Genomic DNA, 27,048 nt, shown 5'->3' with positions numbered 1-27,048 from the left:
CTCAACTTGATCAGGGGCCTGCTCGGGAGGATGTAACTTACAGAACATCAGGATAGAAATGTATCATACACAACGTGTGTGTAAGAGACTAGGGAATCATGTCAGCTCTGTCTGCAATGTTGAACATTCCAAATCACCGAATACACTTCTGCTCATTTGCAATAAGGAGCACATCTGTACTGAGACGTGTCAAAGCAAATAAATGGGAATGCTAAATTCCAAAGCTGTTAATTAAGCATTGCGTGATTTCAAATTTACATGGAACTCCTCCCAATTACTAACACAACCACCACATGATAACAAGCAACTACTTTATTTCCCAAAACAAATATAAAAAAGACATCCAATTAAATATTTACATGACAAGACAGAACATGAATAAAAAGATGAAAACCGAAGACTGAACATGTAACGAATAGGTTAAAACTAGTGAAATTATTCAGCATAACTTTTGTCAAAGTTTGCCATTTGCAAGATGCGTGAGAATAATCCTTCATAGGACATCGTTTTTTTGTTATTAGCTTTTAAACAAGTCTTATATTTCTTCCAGGTATGATCAAATTCTAATATAACCAGTCTTCTGTGCAAAAGCAATCAAGACTTTTAATGTTACAAAGCAAAGCCATAAATGGCCAAGCGGCAGTGAAGTATATAAAAACATCGATTCATTAAAAGGGACTTCAGTTGTAATATCCTTGATAACAGGAGACATTGACCATATAAGAGAACAGGATGCTCCAACCTAAAAGTCCTCATCAGAGTCCGAGTCAAAGTTGTAAGCGACGGGTTTCTTGGCACGGACTGCTTTGCTCCTGGGAGCCACAACCTCCTCATCTGATACATGGAAGCTCTCATCATCCCACACTTTTGTTTTCTACAAGGAGATGCAGGAAGAAGAAAACATCCAAATTGAAGTGAATTTATTTCAGAGTGAGGGATCTGACAAGGTGGGAGGGTGCAAACCTGAATACATGGTTAACAAGCTTAAGTTGATATTTTCCAGCACCATGTCAATTGTAAAAAGTCTCAGGATATCATTGCATTATCAATAACTTGCATCAATGCTAGAACCGCCACTGTTTGGACTCACCTTGCTGGCGACGGTAGTCTTCTTGCCCTTGATGCGGGACATGAGGTCATCAGAGCTTCTGTCCGAGTCGTCACTGTCCAGGGCCTTGCGCTTGGCCGGCGCAGCCTTAGACGGGGCATTGGACGAGCCCCCCGAGTCGCTGGAGTCAAACGACGGGATCTTCTTGGTGGCGGTTTTGGAGGCTGGCTTGGGCTTGGACAGAGCATCCATGATGGACGGCTGCTTCGCATCTGGAGGGGATGATGGGGTTAGGAGTCTGTTCAGAATAATCCCTCAATATAACATCATGCAGGATATACAACATGTAAATACAGTTAACTGCCAAAATAAAGGAAACACTTGAGTAAATGAGGGATACAAACTATATTGAAAGCAGGTGCTTCCACACAGGTGTGGTTCCCAAGTTAATTAACATTCAATCATTCTTACGTTCAATGTTCCCTCTTAATTATTTTGGGTCACTGAGCAAATTTTAGGTCCGATGAGCAGAAACTTGAATGTTGTGAGAATTTTGTGCAACTTCTGGTGCACATTTACAGTGAACATTGAAGTTGTACCCTTACAATTTAAGACAGTGGCCAATAGCCTATTCGAGCATAATGTAGTGCAAATCCAATAACATTCACATGGAAATGGCTTTAGATTAATATGATATAGCCCATATGTGGAGTTCAATGCAGGTCTACATTGCATAAGACTTTATTTTTTGACATTATGAGGGGCTTGACATTAATTACTTTTTAACTTGGTCTGTAACACTAAATAGGTGACTGTAAATTGCATCGTATGACAAACCACTATACAAAATACAATGAATTATTATTACCATACAGAGAATTAGACAATGTAGGCTACCCCTCTGTCTATTGGCTTATTTGCATATTCAAGCCCGTCTCAAAATACAAAACTGCCCCTTTAAGACGTAAACTTTTTACCTGACTGGCTTTTCAAAGACAACTTGAAAATGTAGCCTACACGTTTTGTGCTCTTGGAGGAAGCAGTAACTCCCCATTTCTGACCTATATACACTTATCTATAACTGGGCTAATAATTCACTAACTATCAAAGAATATTAAGAAATGTGCACCTCCGATCCGAAAAGCACATCCACTGACAAGCTGATTGAAAGGCCGCTCATCGGCTACCCCTGCCAATAGAATTATACTCTGTCGAGCTCTGGCTCAGCATACAACAAAATCACAGACTCAATCTTGCAAAGTTCCATTTGTTGTATTGAAAAGGGGCCGATATAATTAAGCAATAAGGCCCGAGGGGGTGTGGTATATGGTCAACATAATACAGCTAAGGCCTATTCTTACGCGGAGTGCCTGGATACAGCCCTTAGCTGTGGTATATTGGCCATATAACAAACTCTGAGGTGCCGTATTGCTATATTTCAACAGGTTACAAACATAATTAGAGCAGTAAAAATAAATAAATGCTGTCATACTCGTGGTATACGGTCTGATAGATCACAGCTTTCAGGGTTCCATCCACCCAGTTGATAATGTTGATTCAATCACAGAAAAAAAACATACTGCAAAGTAAGGGGGCGAACTTAGTGAAGTAAAATTTATTGCGTCTGCCTGCCATTTCTGCGTGGTTTCCTGGAGGTGGTGCACGGCCACACACGCACGCAGCTTAGAGGGAACATTGCTTACGTTCATGTATAAAAATTCCCGCACTTTTGTCTACCATGGCTAGAAGAGCTCTGACTTCGAAAGAGGGGTCTCAGAGAAACATAAGGGGGGGGGTTAAAAAGCATGGACTCTCAAAGTAGGGCCCAGGCCAGATCTCAAAATACACGTTTTTAAATGAATATTACTAACACCTTGTAAACTGCACAATTCTATAGCCGATGCTGAGAAGCAGGCTTTTAAAATGTTCCTTATCAGGGCCCGAGACCCGGTATGGGGGGTGTCCCTAATAAAATTTGCTGTCACCGGCCCTAAAAGTTTGAGAATCTCTGGTTTAAAGGTCGTGTCTGTCACAAGATCTCAACCCAATTCATCAATTATGGGAGTTTCTGGAGTAGCCGCCTGAGACAACATTTTACACCACCACCAAATGATGAATTGTCACGGAAGAATAGTGTCGCATCCAGCCAAGGTGCATTAATGCTGTTCTGGCGGTCTTGGTGGCCCAACGCCCTATTAAGACAGTTGGTGTTTCCTTTATTTTGACAGTTACCTGTACACGTTTTATTACTCATTGAAGCAGTAAGCTAATGTCACAACTACTGCAGTATTAGCAGTACAGGGCTAGAGGTGTTCTATAGTACCTGCAGGCTTCTTCTTGGCGGTTGCTGTTTTCTTGGGAGCGGCTGTTTTCTTGGGAGCTGCCTTGGGTTTGGCTGCAGGCATAGAGGCCATCGCATCATCGCCATCAGACTGAGCTGCAGAACACAGAAACAAGTTTGGATTACATTTAACTGTGCTAGTCCAAGAATCACCTCAGTTGTCTGCCACAGTGTGCCATTGGCGTGGGAAGGTCTGGAATATACTTACAGCTGGATTTGCTTTTAGCTCCACTTACAGTTGCTGATTTGCTTTTCACCATCTTTCTATATGAAGAGAGTTTGACTGTCAGGATTCACAATTAAATAAAATGTGCAGAGTTTAGACTATTGCGTACATAGGCTTAACTCACTGCATTACCCCCAACAATTATCACCCGTGTCACCAGGCCTACAAAAAATTCCTGTTAAACTATACTGTTTATCATAGACTCACTTGGGCTCAGGGGCCTTAGGCGGTGGAGAGTCTGCCTCGCTATCGATCGCAGCGTTGGCCTCGGGGAAAAAGCAGTCGTCATCAACGGACGCTGCCTTCTTGGGGGAGCTCAGCCCACAGTCGAACTCATCCTCACTGCTGTACAGGTTGTACTTCACAGCAACTTTGGGAAAATACAACCCTTGTTGCATTATCACTGCATGAACACTAATCACAAACCCAGCTTGTTGTTGAAAAGTTGGTTAATACATGTTTTTGATCAGAGGCACAAAGTGCGGATAGCTGGCTACCTTTTCTTTTCTCACTAATCAGGCCACCCAGCAATTTAGCAGCGAAGAGACTAGATTAACTACCACAAAATTTGGGAAAAAATAAAATAAAAAAATAGACCTTAAATAAAGTTAGTGCAACACATGCTGTTAGAGGCAGGCATCCCTTTCTACTCCTGTAAAAAATAGCAACTGTTAGACAGCATGTTACTTTCAGGTTGTGCCAAAATAACAGCTTCCTGTATGGAAGTACGAGACATGGGAATGTCCTCAACATACAGTAAGTAATCAAGCTAAGTTCTGAGACAAGCCTAATCAGAAGTGAGTAGTACAGCTAATTACTCAAAGGAAGTGTCTGGAGTCTTCAAAAACCCCCAAATCATGAAACAGAACAAGCAGCCAGACATAACACTTGAGGCACCGGGACTGTCATATTGTCTGGTGGGCTTGATGAATTACACGCGAGCATGGGATGCCACTGAGCATATAAGTGACTGCTGGGTAACAGAATTGTCGATTTAGAACTGTTTTAGTGGTTTAGACTAGGGATGCGACAAATGGGAAACAAATTGTAATGTTTAAAACTGACATACGAAAAAGGAAAGAAATCCACAGAATTATGCTCAGGGTAGTCTGCCTAGCTTTCGTTCTACTAAAATGTCTTGGTAAGTCACGATATACAGTGGGGAGAACAAGTATTTGATAACCTGCAAAATCGGCAGTGTTTCCTACTTACAAAGCATGTAGAGGTCTGTAATTTTTAGGAGTGGCCTAGCCAGTCTCCAGACCTGAACCCAATAGAACATTTTTGGAGGGAGCTTAAAGTCCGTATTGCCCAGCGACAGCCCCGAAACCTGAAGGATCTGGAGAAGGTCTGTATGGAGGAGTGGGCCAAATTCCCTGCTGCAGTGGGTGTAAACCTGGTAAGAACTACAGGAAACATATCTCTAATTGCAAACAAAGGTTTCTGTACCAAATATTAAGTTCTGCTTTTATGATGTATCAAATACTTATGTCATGCAATAAAATGCAAATTAATAAAAAAAAAAATCCTACAAAATGTGATTTTCTGGATTTTTGTTTTAGATTCTGTCTCTCACAGTTGAAGTGTACCTAAAATTACAGACCTCTACATGCTTTGTGAGTAGGAAAACCTGCAGTGTATCAAATACTTCTTCTCCCCACTGTATAACTTTAAAGTACTTTAAGAGGTGTGCGCAGGCAGGCTAGTATTGACAGTTCTGGTCACCTACTGATGGTGGATAATACCGCTTCAGAAGGGGCATTGCTTTACAGACAAGTATAATGCCTCCAGAGAATGTTGTGTTGGCGTTTAAAACGCCTACCCTAACAGACAAACATGCCGTAGCGCTTTCAATGGGCCACATACCATTATATGTGAAATGGGTAATCTATACATTCTACACCGGGTAAACTATAGTAATTTCATGAGACAACCCCCCCCACCCATTCAGCAACAAAAAGTAGCCCATGCTCACAAGATGAGCCCGAAGATAGCCTACTGTATGACGGCGACATCAGTCCCATAGCCTAAACGAGTCTATTCTACATGCAATAGACCAAACACACTAGTGTCATTAATGAAGAGAGCAGGCAGGCCAGCGTGAGGGGCAGGTAGAACCGTGTGCATATGTCTTACTAATCGGCATCTCGCAATGTCTTATATGCCTCACAAATTCACCAAGTAGCAATTTTTGCCTCTTCCCCTCTGGGTAGTGTCTCACCTTTGGCTTTGCGTTTAGGTTTCTCCTTGGGTATCACTGGGTCAACATCCAGTGGAATCACCAACTCACTGTCTGAGCCAGAATCGTCAGACCACGGGTTCCTCCTGGCCGCCATGGGCTTGAACGACAGGGTGGTCTGTTTGCCCAATGCCTTTGATACTGCAGGGGAATAGGGCCTTTGGTTAGTCAGTGAATCAAAGATTATGTTACCAGAGGTCATTCTTGAATTGTGGCAGCATTTGTTTTTAAAATGTATGTGTGCATATCTTCCAATTCTAAAACCAACTAATATGGCAGCTTCATACATATACATACACATATACATATGATAACATTGTGCCACCAGTAGGAGTAGTAAGTGGTAACAATGACAAATTGAGGATTTTCTGAAGAGGCGACAGAAGCGCAAATCTAAGGTCATAAACCCTTACAAAAGAGAATTCACTAAGGTGCTATGACTAATCTCCCAACGTTTCCTCTTCATTTAAATTAACAGCAATGACACCATTTAGACACCAAATTATCTATGAAATCCTCAAATTTCTGACATACTAAAATGGTACAATAAGTGTATTTTATATGGTGACCCTCCCCTGATAAGTGTGCCAATGGAAGGAATGCTCAAAATCCTTGTGTGTATGTATATTTATACATCTCTTTGTAATGATCGATTTTCAAGGCGGTATCATCAATGACAAAACTTATGAACACAATATTTGTACAAAAAAAGTAGTATTTTAATATCCTTTGTTTTTATTGATAATATGGCAGGTGTGTCAAACCCTAGTGGCCGCATTGTCTTTAGAGGTCTGGAGCCGAACCTAAAATGTATTATTTCCTCTACGTCAATATTAGCTAAAGTAGTCCTCTATACTAGAGGTCGACCGACTGATTTTTCAACGCCGATAACGATTGGAGGACCAAAGAAAGCCGATACCGATTTAAAATAAAATACAAAAAAGAAAAAAAGGCTGATTTTTAACATTTGTAATAATGACTATTACAACAATACTGAATGATCACTTATTTTAACTTAATATAATACATCAATACAATCAATTTAGCCTCAAATAAAATATTGAAACATGTTCAATTTGGTTTAAATAATGCAAAAACAAAGTGTTGGAAAGTAAAAGTACAATATGTGCCATGTAAGAAAGCTAACGTTTAAGTTCCTTGCTCAGAACATGAGAACATATGAAAGCTGGTGGTTCCTTCTGAAATGAGTCTTCAATATTCCCAGGTAAGAAGTTTTAGGTTGTAGTTATTATATGAATTATAGGACTCTCTATACCATTTGTATTTCATATACCTTTTACTATTGGATGTTCTTATAGGCACTTTATTGCCAGTGTAACGGTATATCTTCTGTCCCTCGAAGCATCATTACCCATCAAAAGCCATGGCCCTTGCAGAGCAAGGGGAACCACTACTCCAAGTCTCAGAGCGAGTGAGGTCACCGATTGAAATGCTATTAGAGTACCCTGTTAGCGCACCCTGCTAACTAGCTAGCCATTTCACATTGGTTACAACAGCCTAATCTCGGGAGTTGATAGGCTTGAAGTCATAAACAGCTCAATGCTTGAAGCATTGCAAAGAGCTGCTGGCGAAACGCACGAAAGTGCTGTTTGAATGAATGCGTACGAGCCTGCTGCTGCCTACCATCACTCAGTCAGACTGCTCTATCAAATCATAGACTTAATTATAACACACAGAAATACGAGCCTTAGGTCATTAACCTAGTCAAATCTGGAAACTATAATTTCAAATCAAAACGTTTATTCTTTCAGTGAAATACGGAATCTCACGGGTGGCAACCATCAGTCTAAATATTCCTGTTACATTGCACAACCTTCAATGTTGTCATAATTACGTACATTTCTGGAAAATTAGTTCGCAACGAGCCAGGCGGGCCAAACTGTTGCATATACCCTGACTCTGCGTGCAATGAACGCAAGAGAAGCGACAATTTCACCTGGCTAATATATTGCCTGCTAACCTGGATTTCTTTTAGCTAAATATGCAGGTTTAAAAATATATACACTTGTGTATTGATTTTAAGAAAGGCATTGATGTTTATGGTTAGGTACAGTCGTGCAACAATTGTGCTTTTTTCGCAAATATGCTTTTGTTAAATCATCCCCCATTTGGCGAAGTTGGCTTTCTTTGTTAGGAAGAAATAGTCTTTACACAGTTCGCAACGAGCCAGGCGGCCCAAACTGCTGCATATACCCTGACTCTGTTGCAAGAGAAGTGACAATTTCCCTAGTTAAAAGAAATTCATGTTAGCAGGCAATATTAACTAAATACGCAGGTTTAAAATATATACTTATGTATTGAATCCCCGAGCTGACAAGGTAAAAAGCTGTCTTTCTGCCCCTGAACAAGGCAGTTAACCCACCGTTCCTAGGACATCATTGAAAATAAGAATGTGTTCTTAACTGACTTGCCTAGTTAAAGAAAGGTGTAAAAATGTTTAAATCTTCCAAGTCGGTGTCTAAAAATACCGATTTCCGTTTGTTATGAAATCGGCCCTAATTAAATCGGCCCCGTCTAGCTTTCATTTCCATGACTGTTAGCAAGCTGGACAGAGTGAAGAGACTAAATGTAGGTTCATTGAAACCATTTTACTCAAACCACCCGCGGGCCTGGTTGAACTTTCTAGCATACAAAATAAATCCCCAAAACATGTCACTACACCTCTACTGGAAGCAGCCAATGGGGGATGATTCTGGTAAAATCAAATTATCCTCACCTTTGTTCTTGGCTGGTGCTTTAAGTGTCTTGGTCAGTCGTGCTGCCATGCTAATCTCCTCAGCAGCAGCCGGCTCTCCGTTCTCTCCTCCATCCTCATCAAACTCCATCTTCATCACCACTTCCTCACCCTAAAAACAGACAAATATCAAAATTGAATTATATCTAAATAAATAAAAGTAATAGTCAATTACCATCTCCAACAAGTTCCTTTACCAATGAATAAAATCTAAAAATTATTATTGTAGTCTAGTTAGGGTTTAACACAAAAAGGTTCCAGAAGAGGCACCGACCTTTTTGCCTTTCTTGACAACGGCCTTCCTGGTGGCCTCAGCCTTCATGGTGCTGGTAATGCGTGGGATGACGCGGCGTCCCTGGGGCGTGGGCATGGTCTCCTGCTTCACCTTCACCACCTTGCCCTTGCCAGCCTTTCCCTTCACCACGGGCATGCTGGCGTTCTGCCGATCCTTCTCCTCCACACGCTGTGGAAGAAAACCCAGAGAGTCATATATTACGTGACAGTTATGATTACCTGACCCAGGTGTTATGAAGTAACAGAACGTTACAGAATTATACTTGTTCTTATGGAATGAATGACTATTCATGGGTTGCATGTTTTGTCACTATATTGTTTTGAATGTTCCTTTTATGGCCGATTTAGGACAGAGCATTCTACTCAGTGAATGCAGATTATTTGTCTGGGCCTTGGAAACGCGATGACAATTAGTAGGAAAAACTTTTGCTATCATTGTAATTTCGCCAGATTGACTAGATGGAATATAACTTTAGCTAGCAAGCAAAGATTCAGGGGACAGCACTGACTTCGCTAGCTAACGGCAACATTGACCTCTATAAAGTAAATTTGACGACAATGACGGAAAATTAGTTTCCTACTAATTATTTGCCAACTTTAGCACGGTCCTCATATTTCCAAGCCATCTGTAATTTGCACCAATATGACTCCGGAGGTCCATAGAACATTCATATCGATGGCCACGATGAGACCAACTGACGGAGCAACCAATGAACAGTGTCGTTAGGGAATGACAAAATGAATAGAATGAGTGGTGCCGTTATAACAGAATGTCACAGGAAAGACAATGCTACAGAATGACAAAAGTGTTGTTACAGAATGACATATGTGATTGGTCATGTCGTATTACCTCCAGCTCCTCAGTGAAGGCAGCGAGGTCCTCCTTCCAGAGATCAGCTGGGGTCTTCTTCTTCACTGTGTTCAGTTCGGTCAGCTGCATGAGAGGAGCGAAGTTACGGCGATTTAGTGCATCAGTGATGTTCTAATCGATTCCCTGGGTGATTTCATGGTTCAGTTATTGGCGTTAAAGCAGGCAGAAATTCGCACTGTGATAAAGTCGCTCACTACACTGGAAGTTAACAGGAACATGACTGTTAGACTGCGAAAAGGTCTATAATACATGTCAGATTTCATAACTCTGGAGGTTGTCTTCTCTCCAATGAGCCATTGATAATTGTTTTGCGACATTCCCAACTCGAGAAATGTACCATTTAAAGGAGGGCTTTAATCCAGGGTGCATTGCATGGTAGCATTGCCAGAGATATTAAAGGAAGGAGATAGGAATCCAATGAACGAAGGCACGTATAACGTCATGCTGAGTCACGTGGCTGCTAAACTCGCCATGCGACCCCCCTCAAGTCAATGTATATGTTGAGAAATGTGCCTATTTTCCTAGAGTACGCAATGTCATGATTCCAAAGCTATACGATACTACAGATAGCAAGTTAATTATCTCATATCTCTGAAAATATTTGTAATGAACTTCTTGTTGATGAAATCCATACCAATATTGTTTTGAGCTAGCACCCAAGACTCCCCTTCACTCTGGAGAGAACTCATTGTCCCAGAATGCACTGCGCGGACCATTGACGTAGCATGGGCAACGTTTCCCCATCTCCTCAAAAGTGTATCTGCCGTTACGAGTGTCGAACTCCACTCGGAGGAACATCGATCTGCAGGTTGAACATGGTGAGATGCTCGACTGACTCTTAAATTAATAGCTGTAAAATTGCCTAAACTGCACTAACTAGCTACTTTAGATACCAATATTGTCTTTGGTATTACTGTGTGGAGCCATGTTTGCTTGCTACATAGCCAGCCCAGAAAGAGCATTGCATTGTGGATTTTGTAGTCGACTTGAACTACAGACTCACAATGCTACAAACCCATTTAGAAAACCAAAATGAAACATTAGTTCACAAATGACCTTGGCATCCCTCTGTTTGCACAGCTCTTCTTTCTTCTCCTTGGTGAGGTACCACATAGGCATGTTCAACAGGTAGTTGTAGTCTGGCCCAGTGGTGTCTTCCTCTTTGTCCTCATCATCCTCCGTTTCCTCCACAGTCTTCAATAGGGGAGACAAATAAAGTCAACTTACTTTCCTGGGTTAAAGCTACCATGTACGCTCATGATATCATAACTGTGGGTTGGATTATATGATAAAAGAAAAACAAGACAAACAAATTAGGAGTATGGTCAGATATTGAGGAATGAAATTAACCACCGTGTCCTTCTCCTGAGCCTCTTTCCAGGCCTTGACGGGGTCGGAGTCGTAGCCCATTTCTGTCAGCATGAGGATCAGCTGTTTCTTTGGCTTGTTCTCTGGAGAAAGGGCGAGACAAACATACAATGGCTACCTTAAAAAAAAGAAGCAAGAAACAAAATGTCACCCAACCAGTGGCATGGGATTTTCATGAAATAGTACAACAGCTAACATTACATTGCCTATGCCAATCTGAGGGTGAATGAAAACACAAGAGCATTGTGTGTGTGTGGACTTGAACAGAGAATCAACTGTTGGATGTTTGCAGAGCTTACCCTATAGGTAAGCAAAAAAATAATTGTCATAGGGGAAGGAGACAGCGCTGGTACCTACCGATGATCAGGGTTCCTTCAATCTTCTCCAAGATGAACCGGGCCTGGTTGGTGAGCTTGGCACTCTCTGCCCCCAGCATGCCAGCCAGCCAGTCCTTTCTCAGAACGTAGTACTTCATCCTTAACTCAAAGAAATCCTTCAGCACATCTTGCACAAACTCATACTTCTTCAGGCTGCCCACATGGTCAAACAGCACCTGAGGGGCAAGGAGAGAGGTTATTCTGATAGATATAAAACATCACATTGAATGTTCTGCTTGTCAACTGTCTTGTTGCAGCACTATATTTCTGGGGAATGAGTAGTACCCTTCAGAGTATCAATTTAAGACAAATGAAAACAATCATTACAAAATGGGGCCAGAAGTCAATAATTCATTATACGGTGGGACTAAACATTATTCGAGGGAGTAGTAGCATGTTTGTGGTAGGGTGATCATTACCATTGAGTTGCAAGTGAGGGACTGCTGCAGCTTGAAGACCTTGTGCAGGCCAGCCGCCTCGGCCTCCCTCAGCCTTTCCTCTGTCATTGTGACCACGAAGCGCACCGTGGTGTCCGTGTGGTACTCCTTGTAGTCGGTGATGAGGGCCTGGACCTTCTCTGTGCCGTTCAGCATGGGCTCCAGCACGTTCTCCTTGTAGGTCTGAGGGAGAGGGGAAGACATGGAGAATTTACCTGGGTTGTGTTCAGTAGGTAGACATGTTTTTGAAACAGAGGTATACCCTGAACTTGTCAAATAAGAAAAATAATTAAATTTTCCGTTTGCAAAGGGCAAACTAGATTCTAACCATTGTTCTTATGGATCCAAGGCACTACTATGCTACTGTATATTCATATAGCAGGACAGTGATTTGACACCGACTTCTATCAAGTAAAGATAAACCACCCAACTGATCTACCAGGGTATAAAACTATGTACCAACCTGTGTCCATGTCTTGACGGGTAGCTCAGAGATCTCGATGGTGGTGCTGTTGATGATGGCCACTTCTCCACTGTTCATGTACTGATTCGTCATCAGTTGGTCAATGGTGCCTTTGAAACCCTTGTAGCCGGGGAGCTGAACAGAACAAGTAATTTTGTTTACATTTGAATCCTTGAGAAGGAAAGGTTTGATTGAGAACTTGATTGTAACAAAATGTCAAACTATAACTGGATCTGAAACTATGGGCCAATCCCAAACCTGCAAAGGAACAGTCACTAAAACATATTTTATCTAGATTTCACATCCGAAAGAAGAAATATTGAGTATGGATTTTGATTAGGCCTTGATTGACTCGTCCTGTACACATTCTGAACGCATAAAGGGCATTCGATCTTAAACCCATCCCAACTCCTATCTCCCATTTATATAGGCCTTTAACGAATCGCCCCTCACCAAAGGTAGCGGCTCCTCCCCGTTCAGCATGCGGTGGATGTTATTGACGATCTCGCGGACGTCGAAGTTGGGGATGCGGCTTGCCCAGCCCGTGCCGATGCCGTCGGCGCCGTTCACTAGCACGGTGGGGATAATGGGGATGTACCACTCAGGCTCCACGCGTTGGTTGTCGTCATAGTTATACTTCAGCAGGTTGTCGTCCACCGCAGGGAAGAGTAGACGGGCCAGGGGGCTTTAGGGGGGAGAGAGAGAGTAGTCTTACGTCACTGACAAACACGGCAGCCTGGCGAAGACAGTGGTCGAAACTGTGCTAATGTCAATCTCTGGAATTGAAGTGACCTCCTAAGCCCTCCGTCTATGTATCGTCAAGACCGCAGCGGCCGCTTAGGCAAGCCACATCGAATGGAGGCGATTCCAAAAGCTTCATGTCTATGTAGTAGTCGCCAAGAAACTTCACGGAACCAAGTACGCTGCATAATAACAGGGAGTGGCATATCCAGAGCATGTTGTGGCGCTGACCTGAGCATGGTGAAGATGTAACGGGGGCTGGCAGAGTCCTTGCCACCGTGCAGCCGCGTGCCAAACTGACCCTGAGGCTGCAGCAGGTTCAAGTTGTTGCTGCCCACAAAGTTCTGGGCCAAGCCAACAATGGTCATCATGAGAGAGCCCTGACAGAGAGTGATACAAAGGATGACAGTCCATTCTGAAAGAGGTTGAAGACAAACTCTAGTCTACATGTTGTAATAGTCTTTTACCATGGTATGTCAGAAAAATGGTCACTTATTAATACCCTTATGAGAACTACAATACCGATCCAACAATAAACAAAATATAAACCAACAAATTGAGTCGAGAGATATTGAAAGTTGTCACTACATTTCCCCACAGTTCACTGGGTCTCACCTCTCCATGGTGATAGGCTGACATCTCGGCCACGGAACCAGCCAGCTGAGCCACCTTCACCTCCCGCTTGTCATTCCTCTTGAAGCAGCAGAACAGCACCTTCCTCTGGCCCGGCTTCAGACCTGGGAGACACAACAGTATATCAGTTTTGATTGTGTGTATTTAGCTCTCCTAGTTGTCATGACTTTCTCCTTGGTGACTGAAAGCCAGCCAAAGCCACCCCCCTTCCTCCCACCAGAGAGGAAGGGGGGAATTGGGCTGGTTTTAGGACTTAAACGCAAGTTGTAAACTCTCACGCCCTGCAATATTGAACAAAGGAATGTGCTGTGTGTAGAGAAACTCTTGCCAAAACTTCATAAAAAGACGGGGACAATATATTTCAACATCCGATATTTTGTGATGTCATTGTAAGTATCAGAAATACTGTAACTTAGCTGTAATGTTTCCACCCTATAGGATGTTAACCTCTTGAAACTCTAGGGGCGCAATTTCATTTTTGAATGAAAAACGTTCCCGTTTTAAACAAGATATTTTGTCACAAAAAGATGCTCGACTATGCATATAATTGATAGCTTTGGAAAGAAAACACTCTGAATTTTCCAGAACTGCAAAGATATTCTCTGTGGGTGCCCTAGAACGGGAGCTACAGGCAAAACCAAGATGAAACGGCAACCAGGAAACCAACAGGATTTGAGGCTCCGTTTTCCGTTGTCTCCTTATATGGCTGTGAATGCGAGAGGAATGAGCCTGCCCTTTCTGTCGTTTCCCCAAGGTGTCTGCAGCATTGTGACGTATTTGTAGGCATATCATTGGAAGATTGACCATAAGAGACTACATTTTCCAGGTGTCCGCCCGGTGTCCTCCGTCGAAATTGGTGCGTCTTTTTCAGCTGCTGGTATTTTTCCATGCGATTCTGAGGGGAAAGCAGGCTTCCACGAACTGCATATCAATGAAGAGATATGTGAAAAAACACCTTGAGGATTGATTCCAAACAACGTTTGCCATGTTTCGTCGATATTATGGAGTTAATTCGGAAAAGGTTTGAACTGAATTTTCGGTTCGTTTCGGTAGCCAAATGTGATGTACAAAACGGAGCGATTTCTCCTACACAAAGATTCTTTCAAGAAAAACTGAACATTTGCTATGTAACTGAGAGTCTCCTCATTGAAAACATCCGTCTTCAAAGGTAAATGATTTTATTTATTTGGTTATCTGGTTTTTGTGAAAATGTTGCGTGCTAAATGCTACTCAAAATGCTAAGCTAGCTTAGATGTGATTTGCTATGGTTCAAAAGCATATTTTGAAAATCTGAGATGTAAGTGTTGTTAAGAAAACGTTAACGTTGCGTTATGCTAATGAGCCTGAGGCTTTATTCACGATCCTGGATCCGGGATGGGGAGTATCAAGAGGTTTAATACAATATGAAGAACGATGAAACGGTTTGAAAAGATAGAAATGTGAGTTCAGTCTAATGAGAATGGTTTTTCAGGTCTGTTGCACACTAAACCACACCCATAATGAGGTCAGAGTTTGTGCCTACTAGATGGAACTGCCCTCCAAGGCCAGAAGGCTTAAAAGGACTTGCTGAGAATTTAAATAGACCAGAGAACAGTCCACAGGTTGAAGTGGTTAAAACTACCAGAAAATGGTAAGACTCAAACTCAACGAGAGAAGGTGAAGACTAGACTAAGACATGCACCATCTGCAGCTCTGCATCTGAAGGAGTCTAGGACAATTGACCAAGACGCTAGGGAAGAACAGTTCCCTCAACACCGTATGGTACATCTGATGTATCCTTCCAACGAACATTCAAGACAAAGAAGCCCACAACTAAGGACATTGTGACCTCTGGTGGACACCCAGACTTACATCGAACTACTTCTCGTAGACGGACCGAGTGGTTTCAGAGACAGAAAGACATTAAGCGTAAATACATGTTGCATTTCTAATCAAAATCGAGCGGTTGTTATGGTGCCAAATATTCATATTTACGGTGAGCATAGTTTCTAAATGCATGTACGATAAGTGCTCGCTCGCCGTCTCTTTATATTTCACCACCCCTTTTCTGTTGGGTTAGTCCACTAGGGACTTTATCGCATTGTTAGTAATCAATAACCTATACCGTGTGAGTGTGTATCTGTGTGATTAGTTATTTATTTACTAAGACAATTTGTGTATCGCTGATTCATCAATTAGGTTCGGGTTCGTGCAGATTTACGCAGTCAATATTCAGAATGAGACTGACGAGGTATTAATTAATGACTGACTTATTGATGTAAGAGACGTTTATAATATCTTTAGAGTTTAAGTTGAGAGGTAGTAACTCGTTAAAGAACTATTCCTGTGGTGCCCAAAATTTCAAATGAGTTAATCATTACTTTGAGTAATAATTAAATATAGTAGGTAATTATTCAATAAATAACTAATGATAGTTCAAGTCTATATAGTTAACGTTTCAAGTGGTATAGATTTATATATTTCCTGGATGAACTAAGTAACTGTTTATAGCGAAGAACTTTGGCTGGTGCAATGTAAAACCAACAAACAGTTGCAACAAAAAAAGGTTGGTTCGCACAAAAAAAACGTAATTTTTTTTAAAAATACATTTTTGCAGCAGGCACTACCCTCTTTAACAGGTATTGTTTAAGGTGAACTTGAAATAACCCCCTTTCCACCACTGACCATCGACCAGGCAGGGGAGGGACCTCTCGTTGTCGGAATTAGAGAACATCACAAGCTCCTTGTTGACAAAATCGTTGTAGGACAGGGACTTGGTGGCTTGACCATACAGGTACTCCTGGAACACAAAAAGACAGAAGGTGGTATGACTAGGCTCATAGAAATATAATTACTAGAATGAGCCACCCATCACGGAGCAGACTTGACTAGAAATGGAATTGGCAGAACAGATATTCCCAAAGGGTCAAAGGTCACCAGTGATGTACCTCGGGCAGGTTGTGCTCCCTGCGCTGGCGTCTGTTGACCATGAAGCTGGTCAGCCACTCTTTACGTTCCTCAATCTTTTTCTTGCTAAAGGCCTAGGGGAAGAAAAAAAAAAAAAACAAAAAAGAGGGTAAGACTCGATCACAGATGAAACTACAGCTAACGGAATCATAAGCTAGGTTTCAAGCCAATTGGCGACAGATCGATGCCAGTCTGCTTGACTCATACGGCACGCCAAGTGCCTGTAGAAGCAAACCATTTTTGTGAATGGGGTGGTGTACATAAACTGGCCACGGAACGTACATTTCTCTCTCCTCCTGACTGCATGTGCTGCTGCAGGACCAGGGTTTCCCAAACTCTGTCCTTTGTGCACCATGGGAGGGGGCCCTATGGTTTTTGCCCTAGCACTACACACATCGGATACAAATAATCAAAGCTTGTTGATGAGTTGGTTATTTGAGTCAGCTGTGTAGTACCTGGGCAAAGAGAACGTTTAAAAAAAATAAAATAAAAAGTTAACCCAGCGAGGCACCCAGGACAGAGTTTGGGAAACCCTGGCCTAGACAACCAAATAGTTGTTTGCTACAACAACTTGCTTGTTTCAGCAAGGCGCAACAAAGTCATCACATTGTAGAGTCCACGTTACAACAGTAAGGGACTCAACGACAAGAATGCCAGGCCGTCCGGTCTTCAGTCAACCATTTGTTCCACAAAGAAAGATTGGTTACAGCCCTACCTATTGGTTTCGGTGCATTTTATTTTTTATTTGTCATTTCTGCATGTTCTAGACAGCAGTTCACTGATCAATTGGACAGGCAGGTTATATGAAGCAATACCACCCCCCAATAATTTGTCAGCCAATCAAGTCACCAGCATTCAAATATTACCCTCAATATTTACTGGAAATTTGCATCAAGCTCATCACTTAACCACCATGAAGATCATTTTATTTCATATGCCCGTTAACTCTTGCTAAGTTGTACTACAACATGAACATATGATCACGTGACTCGTTTACCTTGAAATTGTTTATTTTATGCATTTGCAGTTTCTGCTGGAATTGTCACATAATTAATTTTACATACACAAAAAGATTCTACCATGTTGTCGACCGAACAAATTGTCTTCCGACATTTATGTAATTGTACCAACAAGTCATGTTTCCGTCACAACAACGTTGTGGTAAATGTTTTTATACGGCATGACTTCTCGCATAAAAATGTGGTTATAGACGGCGAAAGATTCTCCAATCAAAATATAAAGATCTGCTGATTGAGGAAGATCTTGGTTTGGTCATGGGAGTCGATTTCTTTTTATTCAACCTTTATACAGGGATTCAAATGAGGGTGAATGCCAACGTACCAGGGTAATTGCCTCGTCGTCGACAGGTCCAGCGTACTTGAAGGGAATGCGATGTCTCTGCATGTCAGAGAAGTACTCCTTTGCTTCCTTCGAAGTGCTGGTACCCAAACCTGGATAGATACAGGTTGTGATGTTAGAAGCACATCTAAATATATGGGGAGGGGGTTATGGTAAAAAAGAAAATACACCTTAAGATTTGGGGCAAGTATGGTAAAAATACGAAGTGGCTGCTTACATGTTCAGCTTCACTACCACAGGGCACAAACCTTTGTAGTATTTTATTTTCCAAGATTTGATGTTGGGCAGTAATTCCTTCCACTCGTTGAACTCTGGGATGCTGTAAAAGGACAACTCCTGCTTCTTGTTAGTGGCCTGGAAGAATTCAAAAATTGACATTTGACTCTTTGCTATACTTGTTCATATTAACCAATCTCTATATTTGCAAAAACCTCAAAATGCTTGCTACTGTAAAACTATAATATAAATACAGTATGCATTTGTTACAGTTATGAAATGTCACCAACAGATGGCACTGGCGTTGCATGTAAAGACTAGTTCAGGATACTGTACAAGCAAGCTTCTACGTTGTCGACATGGCTGTATTTAATATAGCTGGATTAAAAATTGATGTTCACTATGGGGAGTTGCCTTGAAGTATCACAGTGCCCAAAACAGCAGTCAGTCAGTCTCAACTGGACTGTACCATGTACCTTGATGATGGGGGTGATGAACTCCTCCAGGAAGTTGTGGCGTAGCAGTGAGGGCCAGTTGTGGTGGATGAAGTTGATAAGCAACCCCTTGATGTGGGAGCCATCCAGGTCCTGTCAAACAACCACACAGGAGAGCATCAATGATCTGAGGAATGTTCTGTCTACTGACTCGGGCCATAAACAGAAATTATTTTTTCAGTTCTAGGAGTAGAGCTGCTTTACTGGTTAGGTCACCATAAGAAAAGTATCTCAATCAATAGGACTTCATGACTAAATAAAGGTTACAGTTAAAAACAAAACATTCCAATGAGCTACACAAATAAACGAGTTCACAGACAAAAAGCTCTAAATTCCACAGAGAAATTGCCAGTAGACAGTGCAGACCTGATCGGTCATGATCATGAGTTTGCCGTAACGCAGGGACTTGAGGGATTCTGGGTCGCTGTAGTTCTTCTTGTACTGCAGCCCCAGGATCTTGATGACGTTGTTGATCTCAGCATTATCCATGATCTGACACAGGGGACACACAGGGATCAAACTATTAACAACTAGTTCAATAGTGGACGACCACAGCAGATGCCTAACATTCTAGAGGTTGAGGCCCTTTGTAAAACATATGGTGAGGATCGATTCACTCATTCATATATCTTTATGTACATGTTCTTATTCTTTATCCCTTTACACTTGTGTGTATAAGGTAGTAGTTTTGGAATTGTTAGATTACTCGTTGGTTATTACTGCATTGTCGGAACTAGAAGCACAAGCATTTCGCTACACTCGCATTAACATCTGCTAACCATGTGTATGTGACAAATACATTTGATTCAACACAGAACAAAAAAATTCCCCATAGCGATAAAGTCATTATCAATTGCATTCCCAATTATGCCCAGCAGAGCCTTAGAGATATCTATCTAGTGATCACCAACTTCAATTTTTTTTTATGCCTGTTCTGACCTGCTTGTGAGTGGCTTCCCGCACGTTGAGCATTTTCCCCCTGAGAGGGAAGACTCCGTAGCGGTCTCTGCCCACCACGCCCAGACCAGACACGGCCAGCGTCTTGGCCGAGTCTCCCTCCGTCAGGATCAGAGTGCAGCCGTTGGAGTTCTTACCACCTGGTTGTAGAGCAACACAGCAACTTCACTATTTTGAATCAATGACATCATTACTAAGTGTAAAAGTTTACTAGATCAACAAGTTGATTTTTGTTTTAAAACTGTAGATTATAAGCAACTAGAAGTGAACTAAGGGCTAACCTCTTAAGATCGTGACATGATATGCATTTTAGTCTATCATAACGAATGTGATTTACCTGCGTCGTTGGCGTCGTCCAGTTTGGGCACTCCCTTGATCTTGTTGTGCTTGACAGCAGAGCACTTCTTGTTGAGCTGCGTCTGGGCCTTGAACTTCACCCAGTTCATGATGCTCTCCACTATCCCACAGGAGTTGGCCTGGTTGACAGACAATAAGCCATGTACAAAATGATTCAATCCAAACAAGAGTATGATATTTTGTATGAGTGTCAATGGACTTTCTATGGAGAGAAGGAACAATGAACTTAAGGCTAGGCCTTGTTTACCTGTTTGATAAACTTGTCACTGAGGGGGCAGGTGGAACCGAAGCTCTTCTGCTGCAGGGTCATGTTCTCCTTGGTCTGGGAGTCGAAGGTAGGGTTCTCGATCAGGCAGTTGACAAAAATCCACATGTGGTTCTTCACCTGGGGAGAGGTGGACAAAGTACAATCTCATTAAAATAGTCATGTTATGAAAATGTAATGGACAATACAGATTTATTATGTCATCTTTGATCAGCAAATATGGCATCTCAGGGAGACTGGGTCAGTTTGGTGGGGTACCTGGTCCTTTTTTTCTTAGCTTAGTGGGTAGACCCTGGCGGTAGTGGGTTCGATTCCCGGGACCACATACACAATTATATTTTTTTTTACTTAAATAAAGGTTAAGTAGACAAGTCAGTTAAAAGAATATATATTTTTTTTTAAATCTTATTTTACAACGGCCTACCCAGTCAAACCCTAACGACGCCGGGCCAATTGTGCGCCGCCCTACAGGACTCCCAATCACGACCGGTTGTAATAGAGCCTGGAATCGAACCAGGGTCTGTAGTGGCGCCTCTAGCACTGAGATGAAGTGCCTTAGACCGCTACGCCACTCGAGAGCCCTAAAATTGTATTCACGTGCAGCTAAGTCACTTTGGATTTTTTTTTTTAACGCCTGCTAAATGTCAAATATACCTGGAAAGGCTTGACGACCACGCCAGCCTTGTTCTTCTTCTTGACAACTTCAATGATCTTGGAAGTCACCTGGTCTGCCACGTAGTCAGCATGTCTCCCACCCTGGGGCCAAAGAACAGGGACAGTCAGAAACCATGTATAGTAGTCCCACATATTTGTTGTGCATACTATTTTAAGATTATGACGTGTGGAAAAGGAACCAAGATGGTGACATATTGTTGCCGAAAATAGAAAATGACTCTGGTAATAAAACCAAGTGGTTGGTAAGCCGTAACATTAAAATCCAAAACAATATTATCCAGTTAGAGTACATTCAGTTGCATTTATCTTCCATACCGCAGCTCAATCCAAAACCCAACATTGTACACACGTCACAACAAAACCACATGCCCCTTACACCACTGTCCTTTTTACCTTGGTGGTGGCAATGCTGTTGACAAAGCTGACTTGCTGGAAGCCCTTCTCGCTCATTGTGAGGCACACCTCCCAGCGCTCACTCACCACCTCATGGACCACAATGAGGGGTGAGCCCAACTCATCCACCTTGTCCTTCAGGTACAGGTCCACGTAGCTCCGGAAACTCGTCACCTAGAGGGACAGCGAGATGTTGGTAATCAAAACCGACAAACATTGCAGTCCAACAGCATTTCAACCGTCAAAGGAATACATTTGGAGACGTCAGTATGGACAGATTGTCCTTAAACAGATGTTATCCTATTGTTAAAGTCACTATAGCGCAGAGTAATTTCTTAGTGTGGCAATCGCGCCTAGTTTACCATTAGGTTAGTCTGCACTTACGGGTAGCCTCTTGCCATTAAGGAACACGCGGACTCCCTTGGTGGCACCGGCGATATCGTAAGCCCGTCGGGTCATGATGGCCACCGTGTCCTTGTCCAGGTTCTGCATCTTGAACTTGGACAGGTCCGGCTGGAAGGTGATACACGTGAACTCGTCGCCGTCAAACGACCGGATCTTGTGCTCCCCAGCCCGCCCCATGTTGTCATACCACGTCTGCAGGGGCACAAAGAGAACAGGTAACAACAAATAGAATTAAGACTTCGATAATAGGATACATCGTCACAAGCCTGAGCAGACTTCCAAGAAATTGATGTGTATTGTAAGGTGCCGTTGGTAGTTTGACCAACCTGCTTGAAGGTTTTCTTGGACTCCTTGCAGGCCGTCTCCACGGTGAACTTGTTGCTGAAGATGTTGCAAAGCTTGGCACCATAGCCGTTGCGTCCACCTAAAGATGGAGTACAATAACATGTGAAGATATATGGCAGGTTTTTAATATATGCAAGACTCCTCTATTGGAATGAGAGTACGCTTTTTCTTGGAGAGTAAATAACGAGTGACAATAAGTGTCTGATTTCATTAAGTCTTACCGGTGACTTTCTTCTGGTCATCGTCATAGTTACTGGAGGTGAGGAGCTGTCCGAAGATGAGAGCTGGCACATAGACCTTCTCCACCTTGTGCTCCACCACAGGGATGCCCTTCCCATTGTTCCACACACTGATGGAGTTGTTCTCACTGAAAAACACCAAGTACAAGCTCAGGTCACTTACAGTAAGGCCATACAAAGTTTATTAACTGTTTAACAAATTTCATGTTTTGAAAATTGAGACGAGCGAGCCAATAAAACACGTGACCCCTTGTAAAAGAAAATACTAAAGCAACCCTTGTACAAGACCTTACCAAGAGATTTTAGCCTTTTGGTATAATGGTTTTGGAATGACCAACACAGGGACCTCAGTTTGAGCCCTGGTCAGGGTACCCCCCATATTAACTACAATGGTGTCAGGAGTTGGATAGCACCAATGAAAGAGTAGAAGAGTTTTAGGCACAGTTAATTTCAGAGGCTTGGTGCTGACATTTTTTAAATAATTTATGTAACAATTGAAGAAGAAAAAAAACAGAACAATTGGGGTAGTAGGTAGCCTAGTGGTTAGAGCATTGGACTCGTAACCGAAAGGTTGCAAGATCGAATCCCAGAACTGACAAAGTAAAAATCTGTCGTTCTGACCCTGAACAAGGCAGTTAACACACTGTTCCTAGGCTGTCATTGAAAATAAGAATTTGTTCTTAACTGACTTACCTAGTTTAAAAAATTAAAAGCACTAATGTAGGCAAGCATATTCTCCCTATAACTAACTACTTCAATTCAGATTGAATTCTACATTTAACACATCTCCCACTACCATACAAATTTGAGCTGAAGCAAGCACATTTTCTTCAGGAAATTGACCTTTTCTAGTTGTCATATTTAACTTACCTTAGAAGTGTTTACTTTGTGTGCTGACAAGAATCTATTGAGTTGCAATGTACCATAAATGTAATGCTCATATCAACCTGAAGTATCCATCTCCAGAACAAGTTTTGCAGCCACATAATCCAAAAGGAAAACTACAGCTAATATATTTCCCTGAAACTAATGTTTGACAAATTATTTTGGATTCACATGAATTGATTCACCGTGATTGAACCAAATCCTGACGACTGCCATCAGGGGAGAATGACTGCTCCCCTTTCATTAAAGCCACAGCAGTTGCTGCATGCATTTTTAGCACAAGACAGTATTCCCCATTACAGTGAACAGAAAAATGAACATAAGCGGAAATAATGTTATTTTTAAGTAGACAATCATGTGTACCAATAATTGTTTCTACTACACCAGATGCATGTCCTTCAACTGTTAAACAATTTTGTATGGCCCAATAGTGACATATACAGCATGGTATAATAAACTTGAAAGTTTCCATTTCATAGGACAGCCACCATCACTTCAGGATTCATATTAAACAGTGTCATGTTTAATATAGGAGAATACTCACGCGTCAATGTTTACTTTAATGCAGGTCATGGTTTTATCTCTTTGCTTGTTATCGGCAGCATTCACTGTGGTTAGAAGGGAAGTCGGGGAATAGGCACATCACCATTTTGTAAGGGATTTTCATATGGTGAAGGTTTAACTGTACAATACACCATCCGTGAAATACAGTAACATTACTCATTTAATAGGAGTTTACTCACCAAGGATCTCATCAAAGATCTTGTAGAGACCTGGTACAAAGGTCACATCTCGACAGTTCATTCCAACATCCTCATCAAACACCCACAATTGCTGGAGAGGAAAGTGAGTATGCATTGGTGACAATTCTAACAATAAACAGGAAACAGCAAACATTGTTTGTGTTCTAAAGATGAGCATTGTCTGCTTATATTTTACTCTAATTTGACAACCCTGCCCCACAATCAAACGTGTGTATGACTCTAAACAAACAGGGCTCTGAGTTTTCAGGGAAAATATTGACACAGTGTGGTACTTGTTTGATAAGGTAGCATGGCAATAGTTACCTGTGTGACAGGCTCCACAGAGCCAATGTAGGTGTCTGGACGTAGCAGAATGTGCTCCAGCTGAGTCTTTTTCTGGTAGATCCTTTCCACTGACAGGCGGTTAGGGTCCTTCTTGGTCTTCTCCACCGCCTTGTTCTCAAACAAGCTCTGTGTGAAATAACACATTTTAAAATATATATATAAAAAAAAATGTTTAATTAAAAAAAAAGGGGGGGGGGGGGGTGGCACAACATAGCCAGGCTAGGGAGTGTTTCCCCTACATGCAAGGCCACCACTGCAAAATAAAACATGCTAAAAAGATGATCCTCCCACCCATCGGCTCTCCTTCAGTTGTTGGCTTAATTTAAGTAACATTCGGTCTTATGTAGAGATGACCACTCATCCAAATGGACGTTAGTATTCGATTACTCGGGCGAATATTTGGGGGGGGCTTCCTCTAAAATGATCTGTGACATTGCTGCATAGCCTACAATGATATAAACATGGCAACTGGTCTGAAACAGTTTTATACTGTATACTGTTTTTATGCGGTGCGCCCCATAAAAAAAGCACCACCTGTAGCCTACACATTTTGCTTGTTGTTACTGTTCTTAATTGACTTGCCTAGTTAAAGAAAAGTTAAAAAGTATACGTTGTTGGTCAATAAAAGCAGCGCCACAGTCGGAGGATCCATGAGTAGCAAATGAAGTGGGAGATTTCTAAAAAATAAAATTAAAACTAAGTGAAATTAATTTGGCCACAATGCTCAACTAACAGGTAGGTAGCCTGTACATTGCACAGGGAGCGCAGCAAAATATCTACTTTAGTTATAGCTGGCTACTAAAGCTAGTTAGCTAGCTTCTGACAACGATTCTGACAACGATTTGACTCAGCCAAGACCGGCACTAAATGGCATGATCGTTAAGTTAAGGCTGCACGAAGTTTGTCTAACTAGCGCGAGTCGGTTTGGCTACTATCTCCCTCCATGCCATACGGTAAAGTAACGCACTATCCCTAGCTCTTCTATCGCCCCTCCCCCGCCCTTCTGATGAAACAAGCAGAGGGCACAAGCTCCCTGGAGTCGTTCGAGCAAATCTCACAAGTACACTTTTTTGTTTATTAAAACATTACTCGAAATAATTTAGTTTCAAATGACCATCAGACTAGACGTAACACGGTAAACGTAAATCTGTGACAGTCTAATATGATGTTACATTTGGTTACATAAGTCGTATGTACTTCTGAAAGGTAACATTCTGGACCGAATGGGAGGACTATGTTTGGCGTAATCACTGACTGGGCTATTTTTTTAGCATAAGTAGCTAACGTCCCTGTCGCTAAACCTCAGCCTCATTGTTCTATCCGTGTGTCTTACTGAGGCGACTAGTTAGCTACCCAGCTTACATTACTTTAAGGTCAATCATAGTTACCTAGCTAACTACCACTTACCAGCTAGCTAAAATGTAGTAAGTCATTAAAAAAAGCCATGAAAATTAAAAAATGGAAAGAAATGTATTTTTTGCATGAAAGTGTGTAACGTTACATCGTGTTTGTATCGACAATATGAACGTGTTAGCTATCTTACCTTCAATGGTTCAGACATGCTTCTGCTGTATTCTGTTCGTGAAGCTTGATAACTTGAATTTTCTGAGCCTCTGACAAATTTATCGAGCTAGTTTTTATATCCGTAAACGTTATTCACTTTCTGTCCCTAATATTTGCAACCTCTAACCGGCGCTTGTTTTTCCTTTGCTCATAACGTTTGAAATGTTCAAACTTCGAACGTTCTCCCTCCCGCCAACAAGATGGACCTATCAGACAGGTTAAGATTTTTTCCCTCCGGCGTAAGCCAATGATCTCTAACCAGAAGCATTATTATACCGCCCATTTCTAGAACAAAGAACGTTCAAATAATGAGGGAGGAAAAAGAAACTACACTCTGAATTTTTCGCCCAATCAGTGAGACTGGAGTATCATAATTTCCCTTTGATTCAGGATCAATACATTAGCTGTAGAAGTAAAGAAAGGTACTGGATCACTTGACAGGGACTTTAGGCACTTGTTCTTCATATAGTAAGGAGAGGGACATTATCTTTGCATGAGTGCAAATCACTAGAAATTGTATTCCAATGTTTCGTTCACATGTCATCATACTGTTGAAGCCTTCAAATAATCTTCAGAGAGTGAGTTTGTTTCCTAGTTTGTTTCCTACTGTGAGTGCTGCCTGACCAGGAGAGGGAGCCCTTTATTTGGCCTTTGCCTTACAGGTTTGTCAAAAACGTTTGAATTATTTAACCCATAGCTCAAGGCCCCTCAGTACTCAATGGGTTTCTCACTAGCAGGCAGTGGCCATGGCTTCATGTCCCTGTTGGTTTGTTTTCCTGCTAAGAATGAATATGTCAAACTCTTGGCAATGTTTTATTTCATATCTGAACTATAGTGTAGACCATACTGGATGATGCTGTGACCCATATAATACAGTACAGTATATATGGCTGGTTCTACATACACAACAGTGGAGGCTGCTGAGGGGAGGATGGCTCATAATAATGTCTGGCATGGAGTAAATGGAATGGCATGAAACACATGGAACCATATGCTTGACGTATTTGATACCATTCCACCAATTCCCCTCCAGCCATTACCATGTGCCTGTCCTCCTCAATTAAGGTC

At 41.9% G+C, this 27,048-nt stretch overlaps 1 protein-coding gene across 1 annotated transcript; it reads right to left on the bottom strand.

Annotated features, from left to right (window-relative positions):
- Window positions 1-297: 297 nt before the first annotated feature.
- On the bottom strand, window positions 298-26,161 carry top2a (DNA topoisomerase II alpha). The gene is made up of 35 exons (XM_064923927.1): window positions 25,961-26,161; window positions 24,397-24,543; window positions 24,073-24,163; window positions 23,874-23,937; window positions 22,427-22,572; window positions 22,187-22,284; window positions 21,840-22,052; window positions 21,456-21,629; window positions 21,042-21,143; window positions 20,370-20,507; window positions 20,103-20,241; window positions 19,748-19,905; window positions 19,175-19,300; window positions 18,791-18,901; window positions 18,347-18,452; window positions 18,081-18,190; window positions 16,721-16,813; window positions 16,458-16,572; window positions 13,776-13,897; window positions 13,392-13,540; window positions 12,873-13,104; window positions 12,420-12,554; window positions 11,939-12,139; window positions 11,500-11,695; window positions 11,128-11,225; window positions 10,831-10,968; window positions 9,754-9,837; window positions 8,884-9,072; window positions 8,592-8,721; window positions 5,837-5,995; window positions 3,823-3,985; window positions 3,598-3,653; window positions 3,372-3,485; window positions 1,091-1,320; window positions 298-874 (listed from the first exon to the last, which is right to left on the bottom strand). The coding sequence occupies exons 1-35, from the start codon at window positions 25,976-25,978 to the stop codon at window positions 743-745; spliced, it is 4,677 nt and encodes a 1,558-aa protein (XP_064779999.1). The 5' UTR covers window positions 25,979-26,161; the 3' UTR covers window positions 298-742.
- Window positions 26,162-27,048: the final 887 nt, after the last annotated feature.

This window comes from Oncorhynchus masou, chromosome 18, assembly GCF_036934945.1.
Source record: "Oncorhynchus masou masou isolate Uvic2021 chromosome 18, UVic_Omas_1.1, whole genome shotgun sequence".
In the NCBI taxonomy this organism is placed as follows: Eukaryota; Metazoa; Chordata; class Actinopteri; order Salmoniformes; family Salmonidae; genus Oncorhynchus; species Oncorhynchus masou.
This window is presented reverse-complemented; position numbering and strand designations above follow the sequence as displayed.